The 12327-nt window shown below is 42.4% G+C and overlaps 1 protein-coding gene across 1 annotated transcript in view; it reads right to left on the bottom strand.

The window, feature by feature from the left end:
• hira (histone cell cycle regulator a) overlaps positions 1-12327 on the bottom strand; it is a 166780-nt gene that overhangs the window by 119936 nt on the left and 34517 nt on the right. Inside the window, 3 exon segments of the mRNA XM_072498209.1 lie at positions 9476-9643; positions 11493-11653; positions 11951-12046. Coding sequence (XP_072354310.1) covers positions 9476-9643; positions 11493-11653; positions 11951-12046 — 425 coding nt within the window.

Raw genomic sequence — 12327 nt, 5'->3', positions numbered from 1 at the left:
GTACTTTCAAGAACTGGATAACATCGAACATTGGTTGGGGAGGGGTGGGGTGTGTGTTAATGGTGACTATGGGTGATTCCCGATTCCTTTTTGTCATTTGTTTGTGTGAACATGCGGGCTAATGTTTGGGGTTTGGTGGGAGGATGGGATCATTGTTATTGATATGGGGATTGACATATTTGTTACTGATTATTGTTGGTGAGTGTAAATTTGGGAGAAAATGTGAAAAAGGAGGAGAATAAAAAATATTTTTAAAGTTTTCAGAGGACGTATAGGAGCTTTGTGCGTTCTTGGTCGTCGTGTCGACGTGGGCTAGGCCAGGACAGATTGTTGGTGATATGCACACCTAGGAATTTGAAGCTGTCAACCATCCCCACTGTTGCACCATTGATGCAGACTGGGCTGTGTACGATACTTCGTTTCCTGAAGTCAATGACCAGCTCCTTAGTTTTGCTGTCATTGAGGGAGAGATTGTTGTCGTTGCTAGGTCTCCCTCCTGTACTCTGGCTCATCGCTGTTTGAGACCCAATCCACTACGGTCTTGTCATCAGCAAACTTGTAGATGGGATTGGAGCCGAATTTCGCAACACAGTCATCTGTGTATACGGTGTATAATAGGGGCCTAAGTACTCAGACTTGCAGGGCCCCGGTATTGAGCATTATCGTGGAGGAGGTGCCGTTGTTTATCCTTACTGATTGTGGTCTATGAGTGAGAAAGTCGAGGATTTAGTTGCAGAGGCATGAGCCAAGTCCTCTTGCAAGCTTCTGGGTCTCCTTTTTCAGCACCATGTTGCGGATTCTAGGTGTTCAGCTGGAGCCGTGCCTGTTGGTGGCTATTATTGGTGTATGGGACTCAAGGTCCTGCAGATAGAGGTGAAGGAGAACGTCTTCACCTTCGCCTCGCTGATCGCCTGGAGGCGGGATATTTACTCAGGGTAAATATTATGGAACAAAGAGAAAAGAAGCTCCCTAGCATGTCCCTGTAACATATGTAATAAAACACAATCCAATATCGCTGCAATGCTCAAATTCCCATCAGGGGCCATGTATTTTCATAACTATTACGAAAATCACTACCCCTACCCACATTGGTCCCCCATCATCACCCCATATAACATATGCACACCCCAAATAACAAATATTTACAGTATACAAGAAATCTCAAATAAGCTCATCCCATCAGGAACCATAACAGTCCCTTTAGAATCCTTTTAACGGAGTTCAAGACCGTGTTTTTGAAGAAAGGCCTCCACTTCCTCCGATATATCGAAAGAGTATTCTTTCGGCCCATAGCCTCACTGCGTACACCACCCCAAACCTCACTCCACTCTGGTATAACGCTGTCTTCGCCTTATTAAAGGCTGCCCGCCTCTTTGCTAGCTCCGCTCTGACATCTTGATATATCTGGGTGGTTCCCTTCCCACCTTGAGTTTTGATTCTCTTTGGTCCACTTCAGGACTGGGCTGGTTTAGCACAGGGCTAAATCGCTGGCTTTGAAAGCAGACCAAGGCAGGCTGGTAGCATGGTTCAATTCCCGTACCAGCCTCCCCGAACAGGCGCCGGAATGTGGCGACTAGGGGCTTTTCACAGTAACTTCATTTGAAGCCTACTTGGGACAATAAGCGATTTTAATTTCATTGTGGGCAGCACGGTAGCATTGTGGATAGCACAATTGCTTCACAGCTCCAGGGTCCCGGGTTCGATTCCGGCTTGGGTCACTGTCTGTGCGGAGTCTGCACATCCTCCCCGTGTGTGCGTGGGTTTCCTCCGGGTGCTCCGGTTTCCTCCCACAGTCCAAAGATGTGCCGGTTAGGTGGATTGGCCATGATAAATTGCCCTTCGTGTCCAAAATTGTCCTTAGTGTAGGGTGGGGTTACTGGGTTATGGGGATAGGGTGGAGGTGTTGACCTTGGGTAGGGTGCTCTTTCCAAGAGCCGGTGCAGACTCGATGGGCCGAATGGCCACCTTCTACACTGTAAATTCTATGATAATCTATGACCCTCTCCTTCTCTCGGAAGCTGTGGAATCTTACAACCACTGCCCGTGGTGGCTTGTTCGCCCGGGGCTTTTTGGTGGGCTCCATCCAACTCTGGAGGGGGCATCTGTCCACCTTCCCCCACCTGGTGGAAAGAAAGTTGTACGTGGAAATCCTTCAACGGATTTTGGAAGTCCACGTAGCTCACAAAGAGCTGAGAAAAATACTCAGTGGGATTCAAGCCCTCCATCCCCTCCGACAATTCCACAATTCTGAGGTTTTGTCTCGTTCCCCAGGTCATCCACTTTCGCCTTCAGAATCTTGTTTCTCTCCCCCTCAGCCTCCAACAAGATCTCAGCCTCCAACAAGATGATTTGATTACTGTGCCTTGACAAAGTTTCTTCCACTCCCTTCAACACCTCGCCATGCTCCTTCACGGTCTCTGAAGTTTTCTCCACCTTCTTCCAAATCAGACCATGCGCCTCCTCAATCGACTTTTGTGAGGGTTTTTATTATTACCTGCCTTTGCTTCTCAAAGTGCTTCCCAAACTCCGAGGCCAGCACCACCGTCAACATATCCGCCATAATAGGAGAGGCTGCACCCACTGGAGTTAATTCCACCATCTTCCCTTCTGGTGAGCCACGCAGACTCCCCAAATCCGAAGGATTACCGCTTACAACTTTCAATTCACCAGCCTTTTTTGACATTTTTGCCATTCTTTCCTCGACAGGCTCACTATATGTTCAGATGAGCCAAGTTGGTTCACCAAAATTCCTCAGGATCCAAGCAAAAAGGACTAAAAGCACAAGTACCCTGACGGGAGCTACCGAGTGTGCGACCTTTTTCTACATGCCGCCACCGGATGTCCTCAGCGATAGGGGAACATTACCCACGGGTCAGCACAGTGGTTAGTTAGCACTATTGCCTCACAACATCAGGGATCCAGGTTCAATTCCAGCCTTGGGTGACTGTGTACAGTTTGCACGTTCTCCTCATGTCTTTGTGGGTTTCCTCTTGGTTCTCCGGTTTCCTCCCACAGTCCAAAGACATGCAGGTTAGGTGGACTGGCCATGCTAAAATTTCCCCTTAGTGTCCAAAGATGCGTGAGTTAGGTGGGATAAATTAGCCTAGGTAGGGTGCAGTTTCAGAGGGTCGGTGTAGATTCAATAGGCCAAATGGCCTCCTGTAGGAATTCTATGATTCTATAACCATATCCAAGCACATAAGTTTGCAAACTGGAATGCAAAATCTTTTGCACCTTTGAGGGCATGAGATTATTCAAACTTTTTTCATTAAATTTTTTGCTTTGATGATTATTTCAGTAGCTGTCCAAGTAATGCAAATTCTCTGGAATAACACCCAACCACCTTTTTGGTGTTGACACTGCCTTTTGGGATTTAGAATAAGGATCTCCAGGAAGATATCAGTATTTGCAAGGTCTACAAAGGAAAGATGAGAATCACTCTCCCAGCTTGAACCAACAATTCCAGATGAAGGAGTATTTGGCCTATTAAATTAGACGGAAATTTACAGAACCCAAAGAGCAAGTCATAATTTCCCAGCCCAGATTTTGACAAGATACAGCACTGAGCACAAAACTGCACTCTTATGAAATAAATCTTGCCTGTTTTTTTATCCCAGTAAATGAAAAATATATTCACATTGCTCCTGCAATGGACAGTATTTACAATAGCCAGCAAGCAAATAGCACGAGGCTCTTGTTCTTTTCAATTTGCCCTTGTCAGTTTAATTTCCATGGGCTTTTGCAGGGCAAGTGGAAGATCAAAACAACATAGCATCCACTACAGGGCATCTGGATCTGTGTGAACAGAGCGAGCAACTATACATCTCTTTAATAGTTATTCAATCTAATTGATTAATGAACAGCGCAAGAATCTGACCAGAAAATGCAAGTTCAAATACAGAGTTCACTGTCAAATGCAGTGCAGAAAGGAAGAAAGGGGAAAAATAATATATTTCCTTTCCCTCGCAATTCAAACAAAGTGTTATTTAAAAGGTACATTTAAAGAATATATATTTTCAATGCTTTAGTAATGAGATGCCACCCTTGTATGACTTAATTCTCAGCTTGGCAAACTTAAAACTTATACATCTAGTACTATGGATAAGCTTGAACTCAATGGAGACGTTCATCTATGTATTTTAGTATCTAAAAGGTACAGTTGATGGATGTTAAATACCAAGTAATTTAAGGTCATAAGGTGAACGGGTGTTGAGTATTGATTAGTTAATTATACTCAGATGTATACATAAAGAAGAGTTAGCCATCACTGAAGATGGGTGTTAAGAGTGGAGAATCAAGCACTGTGGCAAACAATAGACAATCTCCACCAAAGAATCCTAGTCTCAGTGTCTTCTTCACATCCAGGCTTGGGAATTCCACTGACATTTGGCAGCAGAGGATGGTTGTCTAAACGTGATGATTGGGGACAAAGGTTTATTTCCAGGCAGAAGGCTAGAATTTGAGTTTCTTTAAAAAAGACTGTAATTGGAGAATCTTTGGAGAAAGATGACTGAAACTAGGTATAGGGTGGCAGGACATGATTTTTCACCACGGTTCTGTGAAACGGAACCGTATGATCAATAGAAAAATAAAGTTGATGTATGGACTTGGATTAATCTCTACTGGAAAGTAGGAAAAGGATGGATTTGGCACTTTTGCTTTCTGCCAGAAGCAAGGTCAGCTGCACAGAATTCTTGGAACTAGATGGATAAAATCTATATGAAAGATGACTTATTGAATGCTTATGAGGCTTTGTTGAACTATGATAATTTTTTAAAAAATGGACATTTCTTCCATAGAAGAATACATCATGAAGATTTAACCAACTGGGTAGGAGATTGCAGTGATTCCACTTGGAAATTCCTAAATCAGTACTTGCTTTTAAATTATTGCAGTGTGCTAGGAAATCAAAACAGTCAGGATTTTGAGTTTGATTCAAAGAGAGAGGTACTTTTGGTTGAAATGTTTGAAGCCTTCAAAAATATTATTTGGGAAAGCATTCATTTCTGGCTACATTATAGCGTAAAAAGCTCTTCAGTAGTGACACCAAGGATGGAAGATACAATGCTAGCAGCATTTCAAAATTGTTCAAATATACGGCACACATATCTGTACAAAAGAAGACGTTCAAACAAAAAGTATGAGGACAGAAATTTTCGTGCGTCCTGTGTTTTTCATGTATGGAACAATCTGTCTGGACTATATGCAGAACAATACTTTTCACTGTACCTCAGTACACATGGCAATAAATCTCAATCTAACACGTTGAAATTACTAAAAAGAATAGTAACATGTAAAATATTACCAAAGTACTGATATATCGAGTGAAATACCTTTACTGTTAAGTAAGCTTTAATGAAAATGGCGCAAATGAAGTCAGAGATGGAGCAAAAGTGATTGTAAATTGCAAATCTACATTATATGCCAAAACAGAGTCGGGATATTTTTGCATATCCTTCAAGACCTATATCTCTAGACGGAATGTTATAGAGGTATTAATGACTGCAGGGGATAGGGATTTAGAAAAGAAGAAGAAAAGTATTGCAAATCTGCACTGACAATTTGCACATCCCCTGGCCATAGACTGAAGATTCTGTTAAAGGATGCAGGGGTACTGGTTGAGCAATACACTAGAATTATTGAGGATATCAGTGAAAAAAGTGATTTCATAAAAATCACAGGAGAGTGTAATCACAACCTGTAGTAAGTCTTCCATTGACAAGAGACTTTACGAGACTGTAGGGATGGACCTCAAAGCATGGGATAAAGAAAATATTTTCTTATAGATTTTGTCGACTTAGCGACCCTCCACCAATGGTAATTTTTAGTAAAGACAAAAATGTAATTATTGATTAAAATAATGGAAAGATGGATAGGGACGGGGCTGGGAGCACCAGCTAAATGCTTAAATGGACAATAGGAGAATTTGCCAATGATAAATTCAGGAGTATGATGTGAAAATTTGAATATTTTAGCAATTCACACAGCAGCAGAAAGTCCTGTCAACAATGTGATATGAGAGAAATGGTGCCGTGATTGACAAAATACTCAAAAGATTTTACAACTAAATTGGAAATTGATAACTGCTCTAGCATGCTAGCATGGACAGTATATGCAAAAAGTACACTCCAGGTGGTTGACGACTACAGCCCTATGTGGCAGGAATCTGAAGATGCCATGAATAACGTAGGACCATCCACCTGCTTTAGTGGGAACTATCATTAGTTTTATTTCTGCAGAACATTTGAGTACAATGCAAGTAGGGAGGAGAGCATTTATTAAGGTGTCGGTTTCTTGAAAAAAAAATCAGGAGAGCTTTGAGGTATCAAATCAGGATGTCAGAAATGAAATTTACGAGTGTATTATAAAAGGGACCCCGAGGAAGGAGCAGTGCTCCGAAAGCTAGTGATTTGAAACAAACCTGTTGGACTTTAACCTGGTGTTGTAAGACTTCTCACTGTGCTCACCCCAGTCCAACGCCGGCATCTCCACATTATAAAAGGGAAGCACAGAAAGAATAGAGACACCAAGGGAAGGTTATAGGCGCTGATGGGAAAAACCTATAATCTTGCAACATGGCAGTCAAAGAGTACATTCCACCTGCCTTACTGGCACTGATTACACATCGACAGAACATGAACAGAGGATAGAAACCAAAGATGCAACGAGCACTTTATATAAATATATGCCAGACATGTATGAACAACAGATGGCTAACTGAGAGTAGGCTAAGTGATAGTGACGGTCAGGATAGGGCCATTGATCACAAAATATCAACCAAACGTTGGAACTAGGTGGCATAAATGCCAAAAGAGACTAGTGAGTGAAGGAAGGCTACTATGATAGGAAGGGCAGGAAATGCCACAGGGAAATACAACAACTGGCTGGATGTACAAGATAAGGGGCAGAATATCAGATCTATTATTTAGAATCACAGAATATACAGTGCAGGAGGCTACTCGGCCCATCGAATATGCACCGGCCCCTGGAAAGAGCACCCCACCCAAGCCCACACCTCCACCCTGTCCCCATAACCCAGTAACCCCACCTAACCTTTCTTGGACACTAACGGCAATTTAGCATGGCCAATCCACCTAACCTGCACATCTTTGGACTGTGGGAGGAAACCAGAGCATCCGGAGGAACCCCACGCAGACACAGGGAGAAAGTGCAAACTCCGCACAGACAATGACCCAAGCCAGGAATCGAACCTGGGACCCTGGAGCAACTGTGCTAACCACGGTGCTACCTTGCCCCTCACTTTGCAGAAGGAAGTAAAAATGTGGAAATCCAGGAAATGTAGTGCACGTTAAGACAATGGACTTACTGTTCAGAGCCCAAGGAATCAATAACTAAATTGATGAAAGGACGCCTAGTTGCAGAAGGAACAGGACAAGTGGGAGAAGTCCAGATAGGGATGGGAGATCTAATTGAGGACATAGTTTAACAAGAGTAAGGAATAAAGAACAGACACAAAGATGCCCCTATGATATAGAAGCTCCAGTGGCTACTGACAAATTTGATGCTAAACTGGTAAAAGAGGCAAAACAAAAAGAATTTGACAGCCGAGAGAGTGTTTGGCTTTTACACAGACGTTGTCTCATACATAAGGAGAAAGTACTTCCTTATGGTATGTATAAAGCTACGGCCAGACTTGTAGCTCAGGGATTTGAGGGCTACCAGGATGTTAGTGTAGACTGGGAAAAGTAAGTTTGAGGATTTTTCAAGCACTTTTAGTGACATACTCATGGGAATGTAAATCCATTGATGTCAAAGCAGCATTTTCTTATTGCCCGGAGAACTAGTTCGAAAAAGTATTCTTAAAGCCTCAAAAAGCTGGAGACAGAGGGAAAATTATGGAGGTTAAATAATTGTGTTTACGTAACAACTAAACAATTCATCCAGGGTATAGTATTTTTCATTTAGGCCCATGCTACTAAAAGTTAGTTGTCCTCAGCTAAAAGCAGATCTAGCAATGTTTTATTGACACGATGAAGGAAAACTAGCAAGCATTTTCTAAATGCATGTAGCTTATTTTCGGGGGTGGGCGGCAGTAATCTGCAACTTTTGAGATGTGTGACTGATAAAGGAATTCAAAATTGGAAGTCTGGCTTCTGGAGCTTTTAAGTATATAGTGTTGGACATTAGGGAGACTAAATTGGGAACAACCCTAATTCAACAGTCTCGACAACCAAGGAAGAAAATCAATAATGAAGCTTAATTGAGGACTTAAACTGGTTATATACACAAACTAGACCAGGTGCCTACTACAATGATCAGAATTGAACATCTTCTGTTGCGGAAGTGCGCAAAACAAATAAGATATTGAAGAAATTAAGTTCAGAAAAATGTACACTTCGATTTCTGGAACTGGTGACCCAGAAGGGATGTAATGAATTGTTTTTAGTGGCTCCTCAAATGCCAACCTTCCCGGTGGTTATTCGAGTACAGCAAGATTCATTTTGTATTTAGTGGGGATAAATATTATCCATTAGCATGGGAATCGAAGAAAACAAATAGTCGTTAAAAGCGCTGTGGCTGTGCTGATACGGCTATGTATTTATCAAGTATTTTAAAAGAACTCCTTCATAAGGGGCAACTGGGGGAAATGTGCCTATAGAATGTTATACAGATAACCATTCACTCTGGGACAATGTCCATTCAACACAGTGTTATGGAAAGGAGATTGAGAATTGATCATGCATATTAAAAATGTTGGGAAAAAAGGAGATTTTTTTTTAAAATGGTTTGACGCGAGTCACCAGCTGTCGGGTTGTTTCACAAAAAACTACTTGTCCAAAGAAATTATTGAATATTCTAGAAGAGGGATGCCTCGAGTTATAATGGATTATGAGACCACCAACATTTTAATTTTGTAATTTGTTTGGTGTCTTCAAAATAGGGGGAGTAAGGAGTTTGTTAAAGATCGTAGAATAAAATAATGTATTATTATTTTGTATCTTTTCTTATGAATACTTTGTATTTTAATTTAAAGAATAGAGAATTTGTTGTATCTAATAGATTCTGTTGATGGATGTTAAATACTTAGTGTTAGGTAATATGGAGAATAGGTGATGGGCATAGATTAGTTAATAATTATACTCAAATGTGTAAATAAAGAGTTAGCCAGTATTGAAGGTGGGTGTTAGAGCAGAGAAGTAAGTCCTGTCTCCATCAAAGCATCCTAGTTGTGTCTTCACTACCAGGCTTGGGAATTCAAACAGCAATGCAATACACGTCACAAGTAAATAGCGGATTTCTTTGTTTAACCACACCTCTGCCCTTACCTGAAGCTGCTGTGTAATTTGTGCATAAACAACAGTGACTGGCACTAGCCTCTCCATAATTTGGACAGTAAATTAAGGCCCCAATATCCAACTTCAAAATTTCTGTTCTCCTTCTCCACAAAGTACAATTTATAAATTCCATTCTTACAACTTGTTTCCTGCAGGATTCAAGGGATCAGAATACTTACCACTACAGTCACTGCTTTCCGGTGGCCAACAAAGTCCATGTTCGTTTTCCAGCCATCACGTTCAATGATCTGCGCGGTAGGGCCTGAGTTGTTCATTGCATGAGCAGATACAAGGTAATGGCCATCCGGGGACCAGCTTAACCGCAGCACATGGGTCGTGCCTGCACACTGCAGCAAGATGAAGCAATCATATGGACCATAACCCTTTGCGGTTACACAAACTATGTTAACAAGACACTTACAATTACTATGGCAATAATAGAGCAATCACAAATCTGTAAACCTAACTCCACTGAATGACTTGCACACCAGATTATCTTTCAGTAATGTTTTCAAGAGAGCGTCAAGTGGTTTAGTATTTGACTAACATATTTCTAAATACGAATTGACTGTGTTGGGCAACCTTTAAGAAGCTCTTTCTAATAACATATATGATAGATTTGACCTGAAGAACAGGGGGAAATTTTCAGGTAGTTTTTTAAAATTCATTCATGGGATGTGGGCATCACTGGCTGGGACAGCATTTATTGCTCTGAGCTCATTGGCTTGCCAAGCCATTTCAGACAGCATTTAAGAGTCAACCACATTGTTGTGGATCTGAGTTACATGTCGGCCAGACCAGGGAAGGACAGCAGATTTTCTTCCGTAAAGGACCTTAGATAGGTTTTTATGACAATCAATAATCATTTCATGGTCATCATTACTTTTAATTCCAGATTTTTGTTACTGAATTCAAATTTCAACATCTGCAGTGGTGGGATTCTAACCAAGATCTCCAGAGCATTACCCTGGTCTCTGGATTATTGGTGTGGTGACAATATCTCAACGCTACTGCCTTCCCAATTCCACCAGGCTGTCTTTGATCCAAGGAGCAAATAATGCTTGTGGTTAGATGTCAGTTTTAAACCACTGCAAGCTTTATGTGTATTTTGAGCATTTTGTTGAAAGGGATCGACTCTAGGGGGTCAAGTATGCAGCAGAGGTTTGATTTTTGAGCTACCAGGAGCATTGATCCTCTTCCTGCAGGGACAGATTTACAATGAAACACACCGTGCCACTGCTGACTGTCTTGTACTGCCGGACCCGGAATGCTCAGCTGGAATGACATCAACATGGCCAGATGGTTAGCAGGGCATCTAATCAGAGTCTATTTTCTCTTCAGTTGCTGCTGACAGGCTCACTAGCAGCAAATGCAGAGTGAAAAAAGACTCTGTTTGGATGAGAACCAAAGAGCAAAAACGTATGCAACGGTTGACATGAGACAACAAATGAGGGCCACAATGAGGACTCAGTGCAGTGCGGGGAAGTTGAGATGGCATCAGAGTAGATCTCCCCCAGACGAGCAGTAGTCGCGCAAGGACACAATGTGTGGAAGCCAAAGGCGATGCTGGCTTCCCCACTTCCACCAAGCCAGCAGGAGGTAACGGGGACACAGTGTGGTGAAGCCAAGTGCGGCACTGGCAGCAGAGGAGACCCCCCCCTCCATTTCCCTTCCTCCTCCCCCCCCCCCCCTCTCCTTCCCAGGCCAAAAGCAGGTGTGGGACACCCCGAGGCGAGTGAGAGGCCACAAGGAGGACACAGCGTGCAAGAGCCAAGCTGCCTCGAGGGCCCCAGCTGAGCAAGGTGTGTTGGGAGAGGAGGAAGTGTGGGAGGAAAGAGGGAAAGTATCTGAGCGGGGGCAGCGGGGTTGATGGAAGAGGGAGTACTTGTGAGGGAAGGGTATGGGTGGGGCAAGAGTAGGTTTGGTGTTATTTGAAATCCATGCTCGAAATCATAGCTTCATAGTTAAAAAATGAATCCCACTTTTGCAGAGCTAGAACCACCCCTACCTTCACCATAAAGAAGACAGAAGAGAAATAAGGACATGAGAGAAGGTCGCATTATGAATGGCGAAAGGCCTGCATTTTACTTTGCTACAGGAGCAATCTTATGAACAGGCTTCCCACAAGTGACAAGGAGCAGCATGAAATTGTACCATCCCAGGACAACAATTCAGACATTTGCTGAAAGCTCATACTTCATCAAAGGGTTTAGTGATATTCGTCTCCAATTGCCAATCCATGGTCCTCCATACTTTTAAGCTTCGGTCATCAGCTTGGGATGCAATGTACTTCCCAACAGGATCCCAGGTGAGGCCCTTCACCAGGCCTGAGTGACCCCGTAACGTTGCAATGATCTCTGCAAGGGAGAGAGTTGAGATGCATTCACTGTCTTTGAAGCTTACAACTTTTCCAGTGAATGAGAGCCTGTGTGACCAATAGTTAAGTTTTACACATAGTATTCAAGCATTACGATTGCAATGGATCCAAAGGAAACAAGTCCTGCATGGGTTTGAGACAGAGTATTTCTGCGAAAGAACAGATATACTAAAATTGAACCTTCATCGCTGTTTCATGAGGAATTTCTATTCATATTGGTTCCAGTCCTGTCCATGTAGAATTTATTCATCAATTTAAAGCCAACTTCCAATCTCACCTGGAAACTTCAGAGCATTCCAAATAACAACAGTGTTATCTATACTGCAGGAGGAGAGCCATGCATCGTGAGGTGACCAGGCCAGGTCCATCACATCTAGAACATAAACAAAATCCTCATTAAGTGTATTGTACCACAGTGTATAATGTAAAATCAAGAAGCCTCAGTCACACAAGTGTCAAGCAATGGCCATTTCCAAGAGAGAATCTAACCATCTCCTTTTGACATTCAGCAGCATTACCATCACTGAATCCCCAACGATTAACATCCTGAGGGGTTACCATTGTATAGCCATATCAATACTGTGGCTACAAATAGTTTGGCTTATGAGAATAGGCTGAGTAGGTTGGGGCTACATTAGTTGGAGTTCAGAAGAA

The sequence above is a fragment of the Scyliorhinus torazame genome, chromosome 1 (assembly GCF_047496885.1).
Source record: "Scyliorhinus torazame isolate Kashiwa2021f chromosome 1, sScyTor2.1, whole genome shotgun sequence".
NCBI lineage: Eukaryota > Metazoa > Chordata > Chondrichthyes > Carcharhiniformes > Scyliorhinidae > Scyliorhinus > Scyliorhinus torazame.
This window is presented reverse-complemented; position numbering and strand designations above follow the sequence as displayed.